The sequence below is a fragment of the Manis pentadactyla genome, chromosome 8, assembly GCF_030020395.1.
Source record: "Manis pentadactyla isolate mManPen7 chromosome 8, mManPen7.hap1, whole genome shotgun sequence".
NCBI lineage: Eukaryota > Metazoa > Chordata > Mammalia > Pholidota > Manidae > Manis > Manis pentadactyla.
Window position 1 is genome coordinate 22,840,441 of NC_080026.1, and position 26,319 is coordinate 22,866,759.

Genomic DNA, 26,319 nt, shown 5'->3' on the forward strand with positions numbered 1-26,319 from the left:
GGAGACAATTCCTTGAAGCTGTCCATTGCAGACCACAGGGCCGCCAGAGTCACCTTGGCAGGAATCCTTGCCTCCCTTGAGGAAGCCAGCACAGACCATGTTGTCAGTGATCTGCCCAGGGTAGGAGGCCTCACACTGGGCCTGATTTTGACTTAATTTAATTTTATGTTTCTAGGAATTTGTCCATTTTATCTGTATGATCCAATTTGTTGACATAGAGTTCATAGTGCTCTCTTATAATTCTTTTTTATTTTTGTATTGTTGGTAGTAATACCCCACTTCCACTTCTGATTTAATTTGAATCTCCTTTTTTTAGTCCATCTGTCTAAAAGTTTTTTGATTTTTTGATCTTTCCAAGTATTAGCTTTTGGTTTCATTGATTGTGTTTTTCTATAGTCTGTTTATCTCTGCTCTAGTCTTTACTATTTATTTCCTTCCATCTGTTTTAGGTTTGGTTTGTTCTTTTTTTCTAGTTTCTGAAGTTGTAAAGTTAGGTTGTTGATTTGAGATTTTTGTTGTTTTTAAATGTCAGGGTTGATAGTTCTGAATTTCTCCCTTAGTATTGTTTTAGCTGTGTGCCATAAGTTTTGGTATATTGTATTTTTGTTTTCATCATCTCTAAGTATTTTCTAATTTGCCATGTGATTTCTTTCTTGATCTATTGGTTAAGACTTTGCTGATAAATTTCCATGTTTGTGAAATGTCTATTTTTCCTTATGTCTAACTTCATCTCATTGTTGTTGGATTAGATACATTGCATGATAATGATCTTTTCAAATATATTAAGACTTAATACGTGTGCTAATATATAGTATATCCTGGAAATGACCCAAGTGCACTTGAGAAGACCACGTGCATTCTGTTAGGTAGAACGTTCTGAATACATCTCTTATATCTGGTTGGTTTATTGTGTTATTCAAGTCCTCTGTTTCTCTTCTGTGTTTTTCTATCCATTAATGAAAGTGGTTCTCCAACTATTAATTATAAAACTGTATTTCTCCCTTCAGCACTGTCAATTTTTTCTTCATATACTTTCATGGTCTGTTATTCTGTTATTAGGTGTGTAAATGTTTATAAATTGTTATTTTTGCTGTATTGAACATTTTAATATAGAATGTACTTCTTTGTCTCTTGTATTCTTTTTTGATTTAAAGTTTATTTTATCTAAAGTCTACTATGGTAGCCGCCTCCACTCTTTTGGTTATTATTTGCATGGAATATCTTTTTCCATTCTTTCACTTTCAAACTATATGTCTGTGTATCTAAAGTGAATTTCTTGTAAACAACATATAATTGTATTATGCTTTTTTATCCATTCTGCCTATCTGTATTTTGATGTAGAGCTTAACCGTTAACATTTAACATAATTACTGATAGGAAAGGTATTATTTCTGTCATTTTGGTATTTATTTTTCATAAGTCTTATAGCATTTTTCTCCCTCATTTTCTACATTTTTACTTTTGTGCTTAGTTGAAATTTTTTTGGTAGGGAAATATCTAAATTCCTTTTTTATTTGCTTTTGTTTATATTTATAGATATTTTCTTGGTGGTTACAATAGGGATTGCATTTAACATCATAAAGTTATAACACTAGTTTTAATTTATACTATGTTACATCAATAACATACAAAATCTTTGCTCGTTACTACTCCCTTTCTACCCCTTTCAGTTTTGATGTCATAAAAATTCACCTTTAAAACTTGTGTGCCCAAAACCATAAACTAATCATTATTCAAAATGCACTAGTCTTTTAAATTATGCAGAAAACAAATGGAGAATTACAAACTATGGTTACAATAATACTAGCTTTTAAAATTCCTCATGGATGTACCTCATTGAAATCTTTATCCCTTCATATGGCTTTGATTTACTGTCTCATTTCTTTTCATTTCACCTTGCCAGACTCCCTTAAGGTTTAGTGGTAAACTCCTTTGACTTTTAATTATCTGGGAATGTATTAATTTCTCCCTTGTTCTTGAAGGACAGTCTTTGCTGGATATATGATTCATATTTCTTTTCTTTTGGCACTTTGTATATATTGACTCACTTCTTTCTTGCCTCTAAAGATTTTGATGAGGAGTCAGATGATAATCTTATGGAGGATTGCTTGCATGTGAAGAGTTGCTTCTGTCTTACATCTTTCAAAAGTTTGATTATAATGTGCCTCTCTTGTAGGTCTCTCAGTTCATCTTAGTTATAGTTCATTTAGCTTACATGGTTATATTCATGTCTTTCATCAAATTTGGAATGTTTTCAGCTATTTCATCAAATAATCTCTCCTCATTTCTCTGTTCTCCTTCTGGGATGCCAACAATGCATGTGTTGGTCTGTTTGGTGGTGTTCCACAGGTCACTTAGGCTCTGTTGACTTTTTCTCAGTTCTTGTTCTTTCGTTTCCTCAGACTTGATCATTTCCATTGTCCTATCTTCGTATTGACTGATTGCTTTCTTTTGCCTGCTCAAATCTGCCTTCTAATCCCTCTGGTAAATTTTTTTTCATTTGTGTACTTCTCAACTCGAGAATTTTTTTGTTTCCTTCTTCTTTATTGGTGTTTGCATTTTGTTCATAGATAATTTCCTTGTCTTTCTGCACATCTTCCATTAGTTGTGAGCATCTTTAAGGCAATTGTTCTTAAAGTTTTTGTTTAGTAGATCTGCCATTAGGTCTTTTTAAAGAATAACTTCTGTTCATTTATATTTTTCTTTTGAATGGGCCTTGTTTTCCTTTGTATGTCTGGTATTTTTTGTTTGAAAACTGGACATTTGGATCTAATGATACAGTTACTCTGAATAGTTTTCTCATTCTGCAGGGTTTGCTGGTTTTTTTATTTGTTTACTGTTTCTGTTTTTTGATTGCACTGTAGCCTGTTTCTGTGTTGAAGATAGTCTGATGTGTAAACTTAGGTCTTAGGTTCTTTTGAGGCTGTACCTTTCTCTGGACATATATGGTGACATTCTGATTTCCCCTTATATGCAGTTTCTTTTGAATGTCCTAGTCTTTAATAGCTCCCAAAAAGAAAAATAAAATAAAGGAAGAGGGACTTGCAGCAATAAAGGGAGATGGACCAACAAGGACCACCAGTCTCTCTCTGTTCCTTTGAAATGGGAAGCCATGAGTAAAGCATAGACATTTGGGTGACAGGGTCATTTTTAGTCATCCTTTCACCTCAAGCTGTGTGCAGGCTGCTGCAGGAACAAGTGCCTAGCTGCCTTCCATTGGGGTGAGTGGTGGGGAATGGGTAACTGCTACTGTGCTGAGAGCCAGAATTGATCAACATTAAATTGCTTTCCAAGTCTTCCCCCTTTAGTATACTCTAGAGTTTCTAAGTAGTTAGATTAGACAGATTCTGCCAGTACTGTTGCTTTCTAGATGTGGAGACAAATTTCTTGGTGCTTCCTACTCCACCATTTTACCATAATCCACCTAGAGAATTTCTTTTTAACTTTTTTTTTTTAATTAGATAATGCAAGAACAGAGAGTCTCTTGATTCTGTTTTGCTCCATGATACTTACCTACATGACCTCTTATTGGCCTTCCAAAGTTTCTGGGATAAACATGTATTACTTTCTACTGAGAAAAAAACAAGTATATGACTTAAGAAATATAGATGTCTATAAAAAAATAATTGTACATATACACATCTGAAAAAAGAAGTGGATAGCCAGCCTTAAACATCTGGGATGCTAACAATTTTCTTTCAGAATGCATCCATATGCTGTTTTTGTTCCACCAAAGAAAAGCTCAGAGATGATATTGATGGCTTTTTTTTTTATGTTCACAGGTTTTTTCCCCATGCCACTTGAGTCTAACCAAACACTTCATTGGGTGTCACTAGTTCTAAAAGCTTCTGCTTGTAAGTAAGTTGTGTGATATTGGGTGGGTCTTTTAAAATCTTTTTGCTCAGTTTCCATTTTTATAAAAAATGGACTGTACATTCTTCAAGGTCCTTTTCTTTACTAAATCCATGAGTTTATCCTTTGTTGTATAATTTTACTACCTTTTCTGCTTTTACATTCATATATCTTATTCCAGATTCTAAGCTTCTTGAGGATAGAGGCCAACTTTTATATTTCATCATTCCTATAGTGCTTATCACATGACCTTTTAATAAGTAAATACTTGCTAATTACTTGTTATATTGGATTGATTGAGACTCTGCCATCATCTTAGAGTTACTTGGTTTTCTTATTAACTATAATACAAGGAGGCATTTTTACAGAATAAATATTTAACCCTTTATCAGAATGCACTTATTTTCTTCTTCATTTGAAATGTCATTCCCAGTAACATGGGTGTTTCAATGTAGTAAAAATGTTTCTTTAAGAAGTGTCTGAAGCTGAAGCCATAAACTCACACACACACACACACACACACACACACACACACACACACACACACACACACGTCACCCAAACACATATACATACAGAAACATACATTCACATGGAAATTGTAAAATATACCAAATATATGTTGTTTTGCCATCTTATTAATATCTTTGGCCAAGAGAAGTTAATCATGAAATGTTATCATTGCATGACAATATCATCATAAAATGTATATGTAGTTTACACAGCTGACCGGTTGAGTGCCTACAATATGTGACATGAAAGGACTTGTAAGTGACTTAAAACAATAGTATTATTTTGACACAGCAATAATCTGTTTGACTTAGAAGCGCTTGTTGTATTCTATAATTTATTTATTCCCAGATGTAGTTTATGGTATTGCCATGTAAGTCTTGTGATTGGTGCTTTTTAAAATTTGGTAATTCTAAGAGTAGTATTCAAAATTAGGTTTAATCTTGTCAGTGTAGATAGATGTATGCTGTTGTTAGTCAGCAAGCCAAGATGTCTTTGGTCAGTTGACCAGACTTCAAAAAATAATCTCACTTGAGGGACTTTCCCAGGCATCTATACATATTGGTTTTCCCTTAATGGTTTAGTATTGTATTAGTCAAAAAGAAAGATTAGAAACAGCCTGAAATAAAGAGATTAAGTTGGCTGTGCATATGCAGTAGATCTTTGTTTGCCATTCCTAGGGTGGGAAAACACTTGACATCTGTCTGGATATTAGCTATATGTGGAAATAAGTCATTAGTGTTAATTATTTCTTTCCTAGTAATCATTTGCATTGTTGGCCAAACAGTTAATCCAAAAATATACTATATAGAGATAGTGAAGTAGAGGTAGAGGCTTTGAGTGGGGGTTTGGAACTGAGAAAAGCACCATGAGAACTATATAACTGCTCGTGTAATCTCAGAACCAGTGAAGGACATGGTTCATAATTCTCAGAAATATATCAACATGTCTTTTTTGGAAAGCATAGGAATGGGTAATTATCATGATAAATAAGCCACTTCAGTTGATAAGTGGAAAGAGTAGATATACACATGATTGAATCTTGAACTTACTCATTTAGTAATCCTGCTTTGGTTAACATGTTTTTAGAAGTCTAAAATTCCAAATATAGTTATGGTAAGTAGTGGTCAATGAATGTATTTCAGTGTTTTCACCTTTTAACATCCCTTCAGTTGTAAAGGTGTAGGTTGTAAGGATCTTGATGTCATGGAAAATGTAGATAGGCTATTCTAATCAGGCAGCTTCAGGTGACATTTTTATAATTCCTGTCATTTTTGTCCTTTGTAATGAAGGAATAAATTTTACATAATATGTTCCTGATTTATAATATAGAAGTTGTTTGGAATTGTTGTAGTCATAACAATTCTCCACCTTATGTATCCACCTTTATATATGTGACAGAACTGTGTAGATTGACCTAAGACAGTAGAAATTCACAGCTACAACTGCCACTTATTCGAGCTCACTTATTTGAGACAATACTATAAAGCAGTGGTTCCTAGACCTGGTGATACAGCCGAGTCAATTGCTATATACTTTCCTCATAAGACTGCTCGCTGCATCCCACAGAAGTTGGGGCTTTGTGTTGTTGTTGGCATTTGTTTCCATATATTGCTTAACCTCTATTTTAATTTGGTCATTGATTCATTGATTATTTAAGAGCATGTTGTTAAGCCTCCATGTGTTTGTGAACCTTTTTGCTTTCTTTGTACAATTTATTTCTAATTTTATACCTTTGAAGTCTGAAAAGTTGGTTGGTAGAATGTCAATATTTTGGAATTTACTGAGGCTCTTTTTGTGGCCTAGTATGTGGTCTATTTTGGTAAATGTTCTATGTGCACTTGAAAGAAATGTGTATCCTGTGGCTTTTGGATGTAGAGTTCTGTAGATATCTGTTAGGTCCATCTGTTCTAGTGTGTTGTTCAGTGCCTCTGTGTCCTTAACTTATTTTCTGTTTTGTGGATCTATCCTTTGGAGTGAGTGGTGTGTTGAAGTCTCCTAAAATGAATGCATTACATTCTATTTCCTCCTTTAATTCTGTTATTGGGTGCATATATATACTTATGATGGTTATATCCTCTTGTTGGACTGAGCCCTTTATCATTATGTAATGTCCTTCTTTATCTCTTGTTACTTTCTTTGTTTTGAAGTCTATTTTGTCTGATACTTATACTGCAACACCTGCTTTTTTCTCCCTATTACTTGCATGAAATATCTTTTTCCATCCCTTGACTTTTAGTCTGTGCATGTCTTTGGGTTTGAGATGAGTCTCTTGTAAGCAGCATATAGATGGGTCTTGCTTTTTTGTACGATTTATTTCTAGTTTATTACTCTGTGTCTTTTGATTGGTGCATTCATTCCATTTACATTTGGGTGATTATTGAAAGATGTGTACTTATTGCCATTGCAGGCTTTAGATTCATGGTTACCAAAGGTTCAAGGTTCGCTTCTTTACTGTCTAACTTAACTCACTTATTGAGTTATTATAAACACTGTCTGATTATTCTTTATTTAGCCTTAGGAGTACTCCCATTTAGAGCAGTCCCTCCAAAATACCCTGTAGAGGTGGTTTGTGGGAGGCAAATTCCCTCAACTTTTGCTTGTCTGGGAATTGTTTAATCTCGCCATCATATTTGAATGATAGTCGTGCTGGATACAGTATCCTTGGTTCAAGGCCCTTCTGTTTCATTGTATTAAATATATCATGCCATTCTCTTCTGGCCTGTAAGGTTTCTGTTGAGAAGTCTGATGATAGCCTGATGGGTTTTCCTTTATAGGTGACCTTTTTCCTCTCTCTAGCTGCCTTTAAAACTCTGTCCTTGTCCTTGATCTTTGCCATTTTAATTATTATGTGTCTTGGTGTTGTCCTCCTTGCTTCCCTTCTGTTGGGAGTTCTGTGTGCTTCCGTGGTCTGAGCGACTATTTCCTCCCCCAGTTTGGGGAAATTTTCAGCAATTATTTCTTCAAATACACTTTCTATCCCTTTTTCTCTCTCTTCTTCTTCTGGTACCCCTATCATGCAGATATTGTTCCTTTTGGATTGGTCACACCGTTCTCTTGTTATTGTTTCATTTCTGGAGATCCTTTTATCTCTCTCTGCATCAGCTTCTCTGTGTTCCTGTTCTCTTCTTTCTATTCCATTAACAGCCTCTTGCATCTCGTCCATTCTGCTTTTAAGTCCTTCCAGAGATTGTTTTATTTCTGTAGTCTCCCTCCCTACTTTGTCCAGTAGCTCTTGCTTTTTCTCTGCAGCTCCATCAGCATGGTTATGACCTTTATTTTGAATTCTTTTTCAGGAAGATTGGTTAGGTCTATCTCACCAAGCTCCTTCTCAGGGGTTGTCTCTGTTAGTCTGGTCCTGTTGGCCTGGTCTGGATCAAATTCTTCTGCCTTTTCATGGTGATAGAGGTAGTTTTGGGAAGTTGGCGCGTGTGTCAGCTAGGAGAATGTTCCTTCTTGCTAGTTTGTGGCCTTCCTCTTCTGTGAGAATGGTGACCCCTTGCGTCTTTTGCTGGGCAGCTGCTCACAGACGGGTCTCTGATTCTTGCCCATGCTGGTGTGGAGGAAGCTCTGCACAGCTGTTGTGGGCGTGGCCGGCCTCCGGCTACTGCTCCGCTATGGCCGGACTGCAGCAGAGGGGGAGTGGGCAGGAGTCTGTTTATCACCGTGAGGGACCTCAGAGCTGTGCTGCCGCCCAGGGCGTTAGGGTGCCTGGAGTTCCCCGGGATTCCCAGCAGCTAGGCTGATTTCACCAGGACGCTTCCGTGCAGCTGTGAGGCCCCTGTCCCTTTAAGACTTTCTAAAAGCATTCGCTTTTCTTCTGTCCCAGGGGCCCCAGCTGCGGGGACCCGCTCGCAGATTTTACTGTCCCGGTTCCCTAGTATCCAGCACACCAGGCACTGTGTGTCTGCGCTCCCGGTGCAGAGAGCTAGGGCTGGGTATTTAGCAGTCCTGGTCTCCCTCTCCCTCCTTGCTCTGACTCCTTTCCTCCCACCGAGGAGCTGGGGTGAGGGGCATGCTTGGGTCCCGCCTGGCCACGGCTTGTATCTTACCCTCTTCATGAGGTGCTGGGTTCTCGCAGGTATAGATGTTGTCTGGCTGTTGTACTATATCTTCTGGTCTCTCTTTTAGGAATAGTTGTATTTGTTGTATTTTCAAAAATATATATGGTTTTGGGAGATTTCCGCTGCTCTACTCATGCTGCCATCTTGGCTCCTCCCTGAATTGAAGGTTTTTTATGTGAAAGTAGTGTCATAAATGGGGTTAAGATTTGGAAAAAATAAAAGAAGTTCCCATGTATTTCCTATCAAGAAATAATGGTGATTTAAAGTAGAATAGGCAGGTAGTGATAGAAATGGATTGGAATGAAATTTTTTAGGCAATAGAATAGACCAATTTTGTTACATGAAATTCTGAAATTGAAAAATTAGGTTTATTCATTTGAGTAAAACATAATTTGAGAGAAAGATCTACTAAAAAATGATAATACAGGAAGTGTACAAGCTAAAGAAGGATGATGAGGCTAAGTCATTCCTTGTGATTACCCATTTCATTGATCCTTGGAATAGTATGCATGAGTAATAGTGGGTTCTGCCAAAAATTCTACATCCAAATAATAATAGTCACCTAGGGTTGCATTTGGTACTGACGTGCATAGACATTCAGCTCTTCTTACTCTTTATGTCTTGTTCTGCTATGATGAAATAGTAAGTAAAATCATAGTATAGAAAGCACCGTATAAGTAGGAGTCCCAGGATCCCCTGCTATAACTTTTTTTTATTAAGTATTTTGTTTTTGTCTGCAGAAGTGTTCATTTTAGAATATTTGTAGACTAGAGTATAATAAAAGACAAAAAAAGCCCACATATAGTTACATCCAGAGATAACCACTATTAATATTTTTGTGTATCTTTTATGAATTCTGTTTTGTTACTTAAAAGTATTTTGCATGTTATTTTAAGTTCTTTATAATTTCCTCAGTTGCTGTAAAATATTCCATCTAATGTGTTATTTAGCCATCCCATTGTGGTTTAATAAACACCAAGAGATTTGAACATTTTTCATGTTTTAAAACTTGTGTTTATTTTGATTACATAATAGTTCTTTAAATGATCTCTTTAAACCAATAGTCTTTATTATATTCAATTAAAATTATTAATATTACTTTTTTAAGGATTTCAAGTTGTTGAAATGAGCAGTCGTAAATCAAAGAGTAACAACTTGATACATGCAGAGTACCTTTCACAGGTTAGTATATATTTTCATTCATCTCAAGGTCTGTTACCATGCAACATCGATCAGAGAAATAGTCATTTTTTAACTTGAATTCTCACTTTAGCACTTTGAAGAATCACTCTGTCCATTCCAAAGGGGGAATGTCTTAGACTATTTCTTAATTTTACCCTTTGTCTGTTTTTGGATAATTAGAACTAACTTTACTCATGTCTTCCTAAATGTGTTTTTATTTCAGTTTATTTTAATATTATCTTCAGAGTTTCAAGTTCATTCCTAAGTTTTACTTCTTTTAATAATGTTATAAATGGTATTGTTTTCTAAATTTCATTTTTTATTTTTACATTGCTGGTGTATCTAAATGCAGTTGATTTTTTTATGTTTTGTACCCTGCAAACTTGCTGAACTATTAATTCTAATAGTTTTATAGTGTATTCCTTAGGATTTTCTGTGTGTAAGATATATAATCTCCAAATAGAGATAGTTTTACCTCTTCCTTTACAATCTGGATGCCTTTCATTTCATTTTTTTTTTTTTTTTTGTCTAATTGCTCCCATTAGAACCTTCAGTACAATTAAGAGTGGCAAGAACAGACATTCTTGTTTTGTTTTTAATATTAGGGAAATGCATTCAGTCTTTCACTATAGAATATGATTTTAGCTGTAGGTGTTCATTGATGCCTTTCAATTAAGTTGAGGAACTTCTCTTAGATTCCTATTATATTGAGTGTTTTCTTCATGAATATTTAATATTGTCTTGAGTGCATACTGTAGTCCAAGTGCTGAAGCATGTATCTATGTATGTCTCTCTCTTAGCGCTTTCAGTAGGGAATGGGCATTCTACCCTGGCATTTCTATTTATCTGGCTTGACCAGAATTCCTGTTTTTGTTTTTTTGTTTTTGTTTTTGTTTGTAATCAAAACTAAATTTTACTGGTATCTAAGGTCCTTCTTTTGTAAAGGAAAATGTTTAAATTAAAAAAAATTTTAGCTGAAATGTAACTTATTTATCTTTGTAAACTACATAAATCTTCCGTGTACAGCTTAATTAATTTCTATACATGTATCTATTTAACCTCCATCTCAGATCACTTTGATTTTTTTGAACCTATGTTTTCACTAATCTTCACTTGATTAACGCTATCTTTTATTTTATACATAGTTGTTGATTCTCTGTTAGACCTTAATAAAGTTTTAAAGAAAATGACTAAGATTTGTCTTTTGATTTCCAATGATCTTACCTAAATAGTGGAAAAGACATTATGATTAGTTGAATCTCCACATAAACTCATTTAAGTGTTTTACAGATACCATCTATTACTTATGTAATACCTATATTGTGTTAAAGATAACTGCCTTACTTAATCTTCAAAAGAGGCCTGTGAGAAATTGTATTGCGTCCATTTCATAGATTAAAGAAGTTAAGATTTAGGAAAGACTGACTTTAAAATTCACGTAATTGGCTCTTCTGACACCAGTCCTTTTATTCTTTTTTCCTCCATAATGGTAAGTATGGATTATTCTATCCCCAGTGAACAGCCTATGGTACATGTTCTGGTACATTATATCTTCGGTACATGAAGGATCAGTCCCATGCTCTCAGTCTGGGAGAAGCAAATAATCTTGGAGTCCTCCTGTTTCTGTTGATGGAGCCAAATCTGAAATAACATCCTAAGATTTTTATCCATGTATCAACAGCAGATGCAGAAAAGGAATGGCTTTAATGGTCCATCTTTCTAAAGAATGTGGTAGACATAATTTTTTAGAACTAAGCCAGCCCACATTCTCAGGCTAACTCAAAATTTAGCTGTTTACAATATTTTTTTTCAATTCATTCCGGTGATTCCTTTTTTTATAGTTTAGGTGAATGTGATTTCTTCCATATAACTGAGCATTTCTTTATATGCTGAGTTACTACTATTTTGCAGGTTGTTTCTTGAATGTGTCATTTCTTTCCAAACATTTGCAGTTTTTAGGGGGCATGGGTTATATTCTTTTAAAATAGTATTACTCTCTGCATCTTATAGGTCCTAAATAACTTTTGATTTTTAAACTTACTCCCTCAGAATCCTGACTTTTATGACAGGTGCATACTGACAGGGTTTGAGCTAAAGCCAGTTTAAGATGTGTTGATCTCAGGAGATTGGAGTATGGTGCCATGAACATTGTTAAATTAGATTACATTATTAGATTCTTTCCTGTCTTTGTTTCTTGGCTGACAATACCTAAAATAATTAGGTATTTATTCATTCACATGTATTAAAATAGCCCTCAAATTACTGATGTATCTCAAGTAATTCTTCTACTGAAACCTTCACAACTAAATTCTCATCCATTCTCTGGGACTTGAGAACTGTTAATTTTGTAGCTCATGAAAGTGGTGACAGAACTCTTGAAGACAAGTTATTTTTTCAGGGAGGTTTGAGTTTATTCAGAAATACCTAATTCTCACTGTTATAAATGTATGTTTTCATTCATTTTTTTTATTGCATGTATAATATTTTCACTTACATTCATTCACTTCTATTTTTTATCAGGTACAAAGAATTTTACGTGAAAGATTTTGTCATCAGAATTCACATAGTAACCTATTTGGAGTACAAGTACAATATAAGTAAGTTTAGCTATCCACTTGTCTGTTAGGAACTTACTTAAAGATGCCTTTTAGGTTTTATAGCAATTATACAGAAATTGTTGCTTTGTGTCTATCATGAACATCCTGAAGCAAGAGCAGATACAAATACTTCCATAATGAGAAAGCCATTTAACTTTCAATCTTCTGTTGTTTCTACTATGTGGTATTATAGAGAGAATTCTGAGCTTCTTCCATCTAATACTGGCAACCAGGTATGGAGTAAAAGGTCCTAAGAGTTGCCACTGTTGTCCCTTGTGAGTCATGTGCCCGAGGGAGAGAAAAAAGGAATGCCAGTTTTCTGTGCATATTCAAGTTAGCTTTAAAAAAAATATTAGCTAGCGAATTATTACAGCCTTCCTTTTTAAATTTTGGTATATTTATTTCATTTCAGACACTTAATTGAGCTGCTAAAAAGAACTGCTATCTGTGGAGAAAGTAACTCTCTTCTCATTATTGGACCCCGAGGATCAGGAAAGACCATGGTAAAGCTGTTGATTTCTGGTGTTTCTTTGCTTTGGTAGGCATGTGATGATTCTTACAGACAATAGTGAAAATGTTTTTTATTGTTTTGTTACTGACATTTAGCTTTTTTTTTTCTTTAAATCATAGAACTCATACAAAAAAGCCTTATAAAGTTACGGTGGTATATTTGAGTTGAGTATATCTTTTTTTACCTTAGTTTTCCCCACCACAACAAATTTTCAGTTGATGTTTGTTCCATAATGGTTCTTTGTCCCTGAAGAATTAGTTGTTGCCAGTGGAAAAAGCAAACTAGCATTTACTGAGCTGTACATTGGGCTTTTAATCTGTGTTTACACCAAACATACAAGTTAGGTATTGTCCCTGTTTATAGATTAGGTAACTATCATACTGTGCTACAATGCATTCTTTTTATTTCCCCCATTATTTTATTATTTATTGTTTAACCCTAACTCAAGCAATTTTTCATGTGTACAGTCACATCTCCTAGAATTCTCTTCTACTTTATATCTTTATTATAATTGCTTGGTTACCCCCCAAAAAATTATTTTTCCTTCTATACACCACTATTTCTTTATTCTTGAGTTATTGTGATTTTCCTTTGTGTTTGACTTTATTGCTATTATGGGTAGTTTCAACAGCAGAACTATGTGACTAGTAAGTTGCTATCAGTGATTATTAACAATAGAAAAATAGCAAAGTGCATACACAGAACAGTCACAGAAATTAAATATGAATAGGTCTCAAACTTATAAACATGTATATTTTCACTCATAATTAAGTAAATTAAATGAAAACTATAGCTGTTTTTTTTCTCAGGTTGACAGAAAACACATAGGATTTGATTGCACACTGAATTTGTGAACTTATGGGAAAATAGAACACATGTCCCTGATGGTAGTGTAAACTGATGCAAATAGAATTAGGGAAAATCTAACCATACTACAAATGCATGTACCTCTTGACTCAGCAGCAGCATTTATAAGAACCCACACTTAGGAAATGATATATGTACACAGTTACTCATTGTAGCTTATTTGTTAGTGAAAGTTGTCATACAACAGTAATGCCTATCAACAGGGTACTGGTAAATAATTCATGGGTACACCCATCACTATTATGCAGCAACAAAGAAGAATAAGGAAACATTTGTGTATAGTCTGTAAAAAAAAGGGAAGAGAAAAATTCATGTATCTATTGGTTTGTATGTGGACCCAAAATTCCCTAAAATTTTAAACAGTCATACAGTGGGTTATTTGTTGAGGGGAATAGGACCTAGGCAAACAGGAACAGGGCTAGGGATCTTCTCCCTATTAATCCTTTTGTAATTTTTGATATGTGGACTGTATGACCATACAATCTATTTAAAAAACTAAAGAAAGAAAAGTTGGTTGAAGCCTGGGGTGTGGTAGTGAACCAATAACTTGGTTAACAGAACAAATCACTAAAGCCATCTAGACAATAGAAAAATAAGAGGAAAAGGAACTTTAAGAATATTGTAAAATATGAAAAAAATATTTAAAATGCATCACAAGTTTTTTTGCACATCACTTACAATATGCTGGGTTTGAATTTTTTCCCCCTTTGGAATTATATTTGATTTCTGTTTTGTGGGAAAAGCTCAGGGGCAGGCTTTTCTTTTTTGCCTTTATAAACTGCTATATCAATCTGGATAGTTAGATCATGCAGTCATAACAACCTTCACTCAGTACCTGGACACAGTAGAAGTATACTGTTTGCTTTTGTGTTAACTAAAAGTATTTGATAAACATCAATGATGACCACTAGAGCTAATTTGTTTTGAGTTTGTGTTGGTTATAAAATTGATAACTGCAAAACTGGACTTCATCTAAGAAAATGAAACTGGATTACTGTCTAACTCTATACACAAAAGTAAACTTGAAATGGATAAAAGACCTGAATGTAAGTCATGAAATGATAAAACTCTTAGAAATAGGCAAAATCTCTTGAATATAAACATGAGCAACTTTTTCCTGAACACATCTCCTCAAGCAAAGGAAACAAAAGCAAAAATGAACAAATGGGACTACATCAAACTAAAAAAACTTCTATATAGCATAGGACATCATCAGTAGAACAAAAAGGCGTCCTACAGTATGGGAGAATATATTCGTAAACAACATATCCGATAAGGGGCTAACATCCAAAATATATGAAGAGCTCACATGCCGCAACACCCAAAAAGCAAATAACCCAATTAAAAAATGGGCAGAGGATATGGACAGACACCTCTCCAAAGAAGAAATTCAGACAGCCAACAGGCACATGAGAAGATGCTCCACATCACTAATCATCAGGGAAATGCAAATTAAAACCACAGTGAGATACCACCTCACACCAGTTAGGATGGCCAACATCCAAAAGACAACAATCAACAACAAATGTTGGCAAGGATGTGGAGAAAGGGGAACCCTCCTACACTGCTGGTGGGAATGTAAAATAGTTCAACCATTGTGGAAAGCAATATGGAAGTTCCTCAAAAAACTGAAAATAGAAATACCATTTGACCCAGGAATTCCACTCCTAGGAATTAACCCAAAGAAAACAAGATCCCAGATTCAAAAAGACATATGCACCCCTATGTTTATTGTGGCAGTATTTACAATAGCCAAGATATGGAAGCAACCTAAGTATCCATCAGTAGATGAATAGATGTTGTACGTATACAAAATGGAATATTATTCGGCCATAAGAAGAAAACAAATCCTACCATTTGCAACAACATAGATGGAGCTAGAGGGTGTTATGCTCAGTGAAATAAACCAGTCAGAGAAAGACAAGTACCAAATGATTTCCCTCATATGTGGAGTATAACAACAAAGTAAAAACTGAAGGAAAAACAGCAGCAGACTCACAGAACCCAAGAAGTGGCTAGCGGTTACCAAAGGGAAAGGGGGTGGGGAGGGCAGGCAGGAAGAGAGAGAGAAGGGAATTAAGGGTGATGAGCACACATAATGTAGGGGGGTGCACAGGGAAGGCAGTATAGAGCAGTGAAGACAAGTAGTGAGTGTATAACTTCTTACTACATTGATGGACAGTGTCTGTAATGCGGAATGAGGTGGGGACTTGATAATAGGGGGGAATCCAGTAACCACAATGTTGCTCATGTGAAACCTTCATAAGGTTGTATATAGATGATAACTTAATAAAAATCTGGTAACTGCAAATTTTTAAGCCTTCTTAATATAAACTCATATCTTTCTTCAGTAAAGGATAATTTGTTTTCCTAGTTTTCATTTTAACTTCAGAAATTCTATATAAATGTTTGAAGAAGACTTTTTTTTAGTTACTACAATTCTTCAAGAAGCCTATAGTGATACTCATATCAGTACAAGAGTAAATGAGGTATAGGAAATCAATACATTAGATCTATTATTCTATCTCAAACTGTATATCTTAAAACAACATTACAACAGAGAAGTTGAATATCAGTGATTTGTACATCAAAGTGGCAAGCCTAACTAACAATATAATCTAAGCAGCTAATGACTGAATTTATTCTGAACTTCATCTTGGAAGTGTCTCCCTAAAAGCATGGAGGAAGTTCAGAAAAAGGAAATAGATCTAATGAACACTTTTAAAAATGTTTAAGTAAATACATATTAAAACTATACTCTGTTTCACTAGTAAGCTGGCTAAAATGGATACATTTTTTAACAGGAAAAGTAAACAGATGGTACAGAGAATTCCTGTATTACCCTCCAACACACAAACACAATTTCCCCTATTGTTAACATCTTGCTTTGGGTGTGGTACAGTTTTTAAAAATGACATACCAATATTGATGCATTATTATTAACTAAAATCTGTTGACATTAAGGTTCACTCTTTGTATTGTGCAATTTTGTACAAACGAATTATGTCAAATTATCTACCAACTCAGCACCTTACAAAATAGTTTCACCACTGTAAAAATCTACTGTGCTTTACCTATTCATCCTCCCACCCCCCAACCCCTGGCAACCACTGGTCTTTTTATTGTCTCCATAGTTTTGTCTTTTCAAGAATGTCATATAGTTGGAATCATACACTATATCACTTTTTCAGATCGGCTTCTTCTACTTAGCAATATGCACTTAAGGTTCCTCCATATCATTTCATAACTTGACAACTCATTTCTTTTAATTGCTGAATAATATTCCATTGTATGAATGTACCACTGTTTATCCATTCACCTATTGAAGGACATCTTGGTTGACTCTCATTTTTGGCAATTATGAATAAAGCTACTATAAGAATTTGGTGCAGGTTATTTTATAGATACAAGTCTTCAACCTAGGAACATAAGGTGTTCAACTTAGGAATAACAGTTGCTGGATCATACAGTAAAACTGTTCAGCTTTATAAGAAGCTGCCAATTTGTTTTTCAAAGTGGCTATACCATCTTGCTTTCTCACCAGCAGTGAACAAGAGTTTCTGTTGCTTTGTGTCCTCACCAGTATTTGGTATTATCTTTTTTTTTTTTTTAATTTTAGCCATTCTAGTAGAGAAGCAGTGGTATCTCATTGCTATTTTAATTTGTAATTCTCTAACAGTATATGATACTAAGCATCTTTCCATATGCTTATTTTTCATCTGTATATTTTTGGTGAGGTATTTTATGACCACTTTTAAATTGGGTTGTTTCTTTTCTCATTGATATGTTTTAAGAGTTCTTTGTAAATTCTGGATATATCAAAGATGTGTTTTGTAAATATTTTCTTCCGCTCGGTGGTTTTTATTAACATTGTCTTTGGGAGAACATTAAGTTTTTAATTTCAAAATGTCCAGCTTATTAATTATATCTTTCATATGTGATTTTGGTATTGCATCTAAAACTTCATCACCAAACCCAAGGTCATGTAGGTTTTCTGTTATATTATCTTCTATAAGTTTTTGAGTTCTTCATTTTACATTTAGGTCTGTGATTAATTTGAGTTAAATTTTGTGAAAGGTTTATGTCTAGATTCATTTTTTTGCATATAAATATCCAGTTGTTCCAGCACTATTTGTTGAAAAGGCTATCTATTCTTCACTGAATTACCTTTGCTGCTTTGTCAAAGAACGGTTGACTGTATTTGTGTGTGTCTGTTACTGGGCGCTCTGCTCTGTTCCCCTGATCTGTTTGTTCTTACATCACACTGTCTTGATTACTGTAGCTTAATAGTAAGTCTTAAAGTGGGGTAGTGTCATTCTTCTACCTTCATGCTTTTGCAATGCTGTCTTGGGTATTGCAGGTACTTTGCTTTTCCATATTAACTTTAGATTAGTCAGTTTATCAATATCCATGAAATACTGGGAATTTTTGTGTTTGTGGGATTTCATGTTCCATCTGTAGATCATATTGGAAAGAATTGGTTTCTTAGCTAGATTGAGTCTTCACATTTACGAGCATGGGATATTTTTCCATTATTCAGGTCTTTTATCAGGGTTTGGTGGTTTTCCTCAGATAGACCCTATATATATATTTTTAGATTTATGTCCTAGAAATTGAAACTTTTTGGTGCTAATGTGAATTATGTTTTTAATTTCATATTCCAAATGTGTTTTGCTCATAAATAGGAAAGCAAGTGACTTTTTTATTATCTTGTATCCTGCAACCTTGCTATAATTGAGTATTTGTCACTTCTTTGGGATTTCCTGCACAGATGGTTATGTGATTGCAAACAAAGCAGTTTTATTTCTTCTTTCCCTACCTCTAATCTATACCTTTTAATTTCCTTTTCTTGCATTATTGCATTAGTTATCCACAAGCTACATCTAAGGATTGATGATAAAATTTACTGATATTTATATGAACCCTCTCAATATGAACTAAAGTCTTTCTTTAATAAAAAATGATCTTTTATTTTTGAATATTTCTCTCATTTCTTGTTCTTTCTTTGGATTAGAGCATACAGTTGTTAAGCCTTTGTTCCCATTTCTTGGTGTTATTTCTTTTGTGTTTCTTTTCATCTTTTTCTTCCTCTCACTTAGCATTCTACTGTATCACCAATGTGACCCTTCACCATCAGTTCTGTGTTTGCTTCTTCAAATGAGCTACTGCATTTTGGTTTTGGACAGTCTTTCTCTAGCTCCTTGTCATTCATCTTACTCTGTTGTCTTTTGTTTATATGTCTAACTTAAATAACTCAAAACACTTATTTCTTAAAATGTGCATTTTCAGTAGTAAATAATCTTTTTTTGTCAGCTTGCTGTTCTTTTTCATTTTATTATGTAATAAATTTATGAAATGTATAAATGTTATGAAATTTATTTCTCTTTCACATCATCTTATTATAAACTCCTTATGGCATAGTATTCACCAGTTAATAAAATAGATATTCTTGGCATGCTGATAGTTTATTCACTTGTTTACTTCTTAAACCAGAGCTGTGTTCAGATGCTTTGAAGTCATTTATCTGGTGTGACTTCACTGGAATATGGAAGAATCCTCTGCTTGGTATTCCATTTCAGTACAATTTAATTTATTCCTGCTATACTCCAATAATGAGAGGTCAAAGAGCTGAGAAGTATTGTTTAACTTGTGCCACTTTTGTAATTTGTTGTGTGTGGGAGTATCCTGAGAGAGAAAATAAGTTATTCTTAGATAAGAACTCTCCCTGGTATAATTATGTGTAAATTTGAATTCAAAAGAGTATAGTATATAAAACACTATTCTTAGCCAAACTCTCTGAAATACATTCAAAATCTATAGTTAATGATAAAGATAACACATAACTGATACAGTTCATTGTATTTCAAACCTTTTATTTTTAAAAAATAGGTGCCATTTCAAATGACAGACTAGACCCTGGAAAATTCTCTTTTACACAGAAATTACTGTAGGCAAATTTGTTAAGTTGTTAAACAGGATATTTCTTCTAGTCGCAAATTGTTGAATCTTGTGTATTTTAAAGTATTTGGGACATATATAAGTGTTAAATAATACGTAAGTATTAAAATCCCTGGTTGCTGACATTTCTAAGTGAATTATGCTGGTATGTTTAAAAAATTAATTTTTAGCTACAAAGAATGTGGAAACAGGTAGTCAGGTTGGTTTTGCTAGTTAATGTATCATTAATAATCAACTAAGTTTATTTACTATATAATATAGTTTGAAATATTTGAGAAGATGACATTGTATCCATGAAAAAAGTAACTTTACATGATTGATTACCTAGAAATTGGTAGTAAATTTAAGTATCCAAATTAGAACTGAAATTATTTGAAGACATACTTGCTAATACATTCAAATTACTGTTTCAGACCACACACACATACACCCCATAAAAGAGTTGTGAGCTGACCTAGGCAAATCATAATAACTTGATATTTAAAGTAAATTCAGTGGAAGGAGTGCTGTAAATCTGTTGTATAAAATGAAGGTATTATTAATATTAGCCCCATTACTTTCTGCAAAGACATTGAAATGTTTCCAACAATTCATCAAACATAAAATCAAAAACAGGGAAACATAAATGTTACGTAAGTAAAATATCAAGAGGTGGAGGCAAGAATGTAAGAAAAGATAGCAAAGGTCATATTTTGAAAGAACAAGTTTGTATCATCTGCAGATGACTCTTGTGATAGGGTCTTTCTTGATCCAAAGGTAGCGAAATACTATCTCATCTTCTAACAGTTCTCTGTAAAGAATGTTAGTTCTCAGCTGGGGTTTTAGTCATGACAGTTGTTATTTTGAGACTGTCCCCTTTTAAAGACCTAGATTACCTATAATCTGTGGTTAGAATATGCTTTTAAAAGCCATATAAATATCAGTAATAGCTAGTATGTTTGATATGCTCTTGTAAAATCCAGTTACTTTTAAATGAAGATAATTGCTTTTTCCTATTGTACAAAGATGTTTTAGTAACAAATAGAATATTGTAAATACGGATAGTATTGTTTTTTACAGTAGTTTACCAGTTGTCCCTGTGTCTTTGTTGAATAATCCTTTTTTTCTCACTAAATTTTGATGGCATCTTTACCAGTCTCCTTTTTTCTATACAGTCTATTTTCATGGATATTTTGTGATAATATTCTTCTATTTTAATATTAGAAGAAATAGTCCTCCATCATATCTCTTCCTTTTTAAAAACCTTTTGGCTTTTCTTAATTCTATTTATTTTCAAATTTTAAAAAATTATGCAGTATTAATATGAAGAACTGTGTGTGATATTGCAATATAGGAGTGATATCAAAAATCAAAAAATATAAAAAAATGTGGCTAAGTGGCATAAAAACGTGAAGCTTTATAGTTGAATAGTTTATGGTGGTATAATTCTTTCTGAATATATTTTTAGAAGTGGTTATTTTATTAGTAGTAGTAATAATTTTTTCATTGTAAGCTCTAAGTTTCTTTAATAAGGACTTTCTCTGTATATAGTATTCCCCCCTTACCCATAGGGGATATATTCTAAGGCCCCCAGTAGATGCCTGAAACTACAGTAGTACCAAACCCTATATATGCTGTTTTTTCCTATACATACATACTTATCTATGATAAAGTTTAATTCATAAATTAGGCACAGTAAGAGACTAACAATAAAACTAATAATAAAATAGAACAGTTATAAAAATATACTGTAATAAAAGTTACATGATTTTTCTGTCTCTGAACGTATGTAATAGTACTATACTCACCCTTCTTGTCTTGTAATGATGAGAGATGATGAGATGCCTATGTGAGGAGATGAAGTGAGGAGAATGATGGAAGCATTGTGATGAAGTGTTAGGCTACTAATGATCTTCTGACGATACATCAGGAGGAGGACTATCTGCTTCCATACTGCAGTTGACCTTGGGTAACTGAAACTGTCAAAAGCAAAATCGTAGATAAGAGGTGACTACTGTATCTAGCAACTAACAGAAGGAACATCTCTTTTTCAGCTTAACCTCTTACCGTTTCTTTCTTTTTCAATTTTCATTTCATGGTAACATCCACAGTAATTCACAGTATGTCATAGAAGTTAGTATGCTGGGAGTAGACTTTTAAAATACAATCATTTTGCATTGTTCATACATATTTTTCAGTAACTTTTAACTGATTTCAGTATGTATTAATGTTAGACATATATAATAAACTGACTGAGACATAAAGTTCTTAAGCAGCCATAGTTTTATGTGACTTACAGAGAATATTTTTTTGAAAACTTAAGGGTTGTTTCTAAACATTTATTAGAATTTGGGTGGATGATTCAGAGTATATGGCAGCAGTCCTGGCTCAGCATCCCAAAAAGAGCCAGACATTAGATGCCCTAGTAAAACCTTTTAATCTGTAAAGAATCTGCTTATTTGTTTGTTTAAAGTAGCAATTTGTTTATATTCTGTTCCTGTTATTCGTGGTTTAAAAAAGAACATGGGCTCATCATCTTTTACCTATTAAATATTTTATAAACTTTTCAATATTATTTAGTTAATAGACCATGCTTTGAAAGAACTAGTGAAAGTAGAAGAAGTGACTGAAAATATATTACAAGTTCACCTAAATGGTAAGTATGTCATCATTTTGCTTTGGAAATGATATAAATTATGTGAGCCTTTTATATTGTAAAACTTAATTCACTATTATGTTTTAAATCTGTATTGACAATTGTTTTTTAAAAACTAGATCCATGTTTAACAACTTTTACTTTAGTACACCATACACAGTATTTTTTTTGTTTGTTTTTTGTTTTTTGTTTTTTTTTATTGAAGGGTAGTTGACAACAGTATTACATTACATTAGTTTCAGGTGTACAACACAGTGATTCAACATTTATATACATGATAATTCTAGGTACCAGCTATCACCATACCAAGTTGTTACAATATTTTGACTATATTCCTTATGCTATACATTACATCCCGGTTACTTATTTATTTTACAATTGGAAGTGTGTTTATATATATATATATATATATATATATATATATATATATATATATATATATATTTGTGAGGGCATCTCTCATATTTATTGATCAAATAGTTGTTAACAACAATAAATTTCTGTATAGGGGGGTCAATACTCAATGCACAATCATTAATCCACCCCAAGCCTAATTTTCGTCAGTCTCCAATCTTCTGATGCATAACGAACAAATTCTTACATGGAGTACAAATTCTTACATAACATACACAGTATTTTTAAAAACAAAACAAAAAAATAATGAAGGCTCACAAGACTCATGTTTTTGTCTTTTTCTTTTTTTTAAATAAAACTAACCCCAAGGGAGATGGTTCCTTGAGTCTACCAATTTTCTTTATTGCTGAGTTTTAAAAAGGAAATAATGTAAACTAAGGGCTTTGACTTTTTTTTTTTCCTAGTTAAATTTAAAAAGCATTAGAAAATTTGCTGGACTGGAAAATAATCTATACTATATCAACTACATATTTCATTTTAATTAAATACTTTTAAATGACTTTACTTCAGGACTGCTACAGATAAATGATAAAATTGCCCTAAAGGAAATAACAAGGCAATTAAATCTGGAAAATGTAGTTGGAGATAAAGTTTTTGTAAGTATCATTTCCATTTTTTTATTAAATACGCTTCAAAGTAAAATCTGTACAGCATAGATATATTTTTATATTTTGAGAAGTGTAAGGAGGGTTCAAAGATTCTAAATTAAAGTATTCAAGGTTCTTCTCATAAAAATGTGTAATGTACAAGGATGCATTTATTCACCAAATCTTTATGTTTAGATTTTGTTTTTAAGTAGACTGTACTAGCCCAGCTATACAATAGCTAAGAAATCCAGGTTTATATAGATATTATCTGAATTTGTTTCTCTGTCTGTAAGCTATTCTGATTTTCTATCCTTGGAAATAGATTATTTTTTTTTTGAAATACTACAGTCTATTTCTAGTCTTCATAGATTTGGGGTAGCGTGGGAATAGTGGAAAATGTGCTAAATTTGAAGCTAATGAAAGGTGGATTTGAGTCTTAAAACCACTGACTACCTTGTGACCATGGCTGGCGAATATTTCTGAATTTCAGATTCCTCATCTGTTAAATGACATTACCTTACTAAACAGATTTGTTCTAAAGACAAAAGGAAATATTATTTCTGTTAGGAAAAAATAATATTGCATTGGTAATTCCTGTACAAATGTCAGCTATCTCTTACCATTAAAATGTTTTCAGAAATAATCCATAACTTACTGTAACACCTTGGAATTGCCGGACAGTGACATCAGTAACTCAAAAGAAACTGATTAGAAATGTTTGGAGCTTTCATTTGTACCTATCACTTGATTTATAGGGCTCAAAGGAAACATGATTAGCTTAATTTGCAGCTGCCTGAATTTTCATGATCAAGTGATTCATCCTTATAATACTTCAGTAATTGAAGTGGGTTATATACATCCCAAATTCATTGTCTGGTCATTCATGATCATACAGTGCTGTCATTCCTAATCTCTAAACTGTGTGCTCTTTACTGTAGTGATGCAGCCATAGTTGTGTTGAGCCTCCTAGCATTTAGTAGTTTCATTCATTATTAATTACCTTTATTTAGAGCCTATCACGTATTACCTTTCCATTGTCTTCAGGTCTTCGAAGTGCCGGTTCAGAATACCCTTCTATAAATCTAATGTTCTACCTTCTGTTCAGACTCAAATGTTGAAAATAGTGGCCTACTTGGTTAAGAAGAGTTATTATTACACAGGCTCAGTTGGTCTTCTAATTACCAACTGGTGGGGATTGTTGTTCCTAACTTTACTAAGTGGACCTATTTACATTGGATCCATATGAAATAATGAAAGACAACAGTTGTTTAATATCCTAGTCATCAGCAAAGTCCTAATACTCACATATAGAGATTATTAATATTAATTTCTTTATTGATTAAGCACATGAATGTCAGAGAGCATAATTAACTTGACTAAAGGCTGGGCATTAAGAACCTTAGTCATTTAACTCAGCCCAGAGTCTTTCTGTTCTGATACATTTAGAGCAAACTTGTGTATTCTTATATACACACACACACAGATATGTATATTTATATAGTACATACTTACATAGTACATTCTTTAATGTGCATATGTGTTTATGTAAGTAGTATATACTTACACTTAATGTTAGGTAAATAGTCTTTAAAAAAAAAAAAGACAAGCAGCTGTTGAGTAACTTTGACCTCTGATTTTCCAATTTCTCTAAACCTTTATTTATGTTATGGTAAATACCTCTTGTTCTGCCTACCCTGGAAATAGTATTGAAATACTATTGTCTTGACAGCGTATTATCATCACAAAATACCTAGAAGCTCTTAAAAGCCTATTATGTTATTTTATATCAGTTCTCAATTGGGAAACAAACGGGTTTCTTTCCTCCTTTACATCTCAAATTTAAAGTTGGTTTTATTAAATTAAAAATATTAATGAAGTAAAAATTAATGGCTTTAATGCAAAAATATTTCAACAGGGAAGCTGGAATATCTGGATAATATCTTCATCTGCTACTCTATTAATTTCCATCTAGAATATTCAAGTTGCATCCAAAAATGTTTAGGCTAAGTAACTAACATAATGAAATTTGATATTGATGTATACAAATTCTATCATATGTATTTGAACAGAGAAATATTATTATAGTATGGAATATTTGAGGTGAATTTCTACTTTTTCCTTTTGAATCTCATTTATATTCATGGTCATTTTTTTTTAGTGGTACTAAAGAGTCTGATATGTTTGAAGATAAAATGTGTAATGCATATCTAGTTATCTGACTGTTTAGAATATCACAACTCTTAAAAACTACCTTTAAATAAAGTTAACATTTTTACAAATTTTACAGGTTTCTTCCGTTAAATAACATTATGAACATGACACAGTAATGCTAATTTCAGTGCTATACCATGAATGCATTTATATTTAAAGTTAGATTGTAAGCATAGGGATGCTCAACTGAAAGTCTGGCCAACAACTAATTTACGAGAAAAGTTAGATAGTGTCTATATTACTATAATGTCTAAGTTACTTAGTGCTCTTTTGTTCATTATTTTACTAAAGTTATAATCATAGTATCTCTCTTGTTTAGGGAAGCTTTGCTGAAAACCTTTCGTTTCTTCTGGAAGCTTTAAAGAAAGGTAAATATTGGTATATTTAACAGTATTAAAAGATATTTGTTTAGCTTTATTTTCCCTCTGAATATTAAGGTACTACATGCTTTTACAAAAAGAAAACCCTAATAAATAAAATAAATACAAAAAAGTTTTCCCTCTGAATATTAAGGTACTACATGCTTTTACAAAAAGAAAACCCTAATAAATAAAATAAATACAAAAAAGAATAAAATAATGATCACTGTAACCCCACCACTGCAGTAGTGAGTATCCCAATTATATTTTCCTATCTTTATTCACCTATAATGTATTGATAATAGATGGACATAATTTTTATAAAAGTAAAATAATTTTCCATATTGTATAATCTACATCTCTTCACTTACTAACAATATATTGTAAGCATCTTTCCATGTCAGTAAATTATAACCTGTATCATTATTTTTATGCTTCTCATATGTTGTTTCATAAATAAAAATTACAGATACAATAAATCATAACTTACTAATCACTAGCTAGGACATTTATTTCTAATGTATGATTAGGAAGAAATTCTTAGATGATCATCCAGGTATTTTGTTGGGTAA

The 26,319-nt window shown here is 33.0% G+C and overlaps 1 protein-coding gene across 14 annotated transcripts in view; it reads left to right on the forward strand.

Moving 5' to 3' along the window:
- Positions 1–26,319, forward strand: part of ORC4 (origin recognition complex subunit 4) — a 100,659-nt gene that overhangs the window by 56,634 nt on the left and 17,706 nt on the right. For 4 of the 14 annotated variants that reach the window (XM_057505623.1, XM_036926981.2, XM_036926985.2 and 1 more), the window contains exons 2-7: positions 9,535–9,608; positions 12,129–12,194; positions 12,618–12,708; positions 22,101–22,176; positions 23,101–23,186; positions 25,708–25,756. In XM_057505623.1, the coding sequence (XP_057361606.1) occupies positions 9,589–9,608; positions 12,129–12,194; positions 12,618–12,708; positions 22,101–22,176; positions 23,101–23,186; positions 25,708–25,756 (388 nt within the window). In that variant the 5' untranslated portion in view covers positions 9,535–9,588. Of the gene's footprint in view, positions 1–3,782; positions 3,859–9,534; positions 9,609–10,898; positions 11,098–12,128; positions 12,206–12,617; positions 12,709–22,100; positions 22,177–23,100; positions 23,187–25,707; positions 25,757–26,319 lie in introns of all 14 variants that reach the window. The other 10 variants (XM_057505621.1, XM_036926977.2, XM_036926980.2 and 7 more) reach the window with 7 other exon arrangements.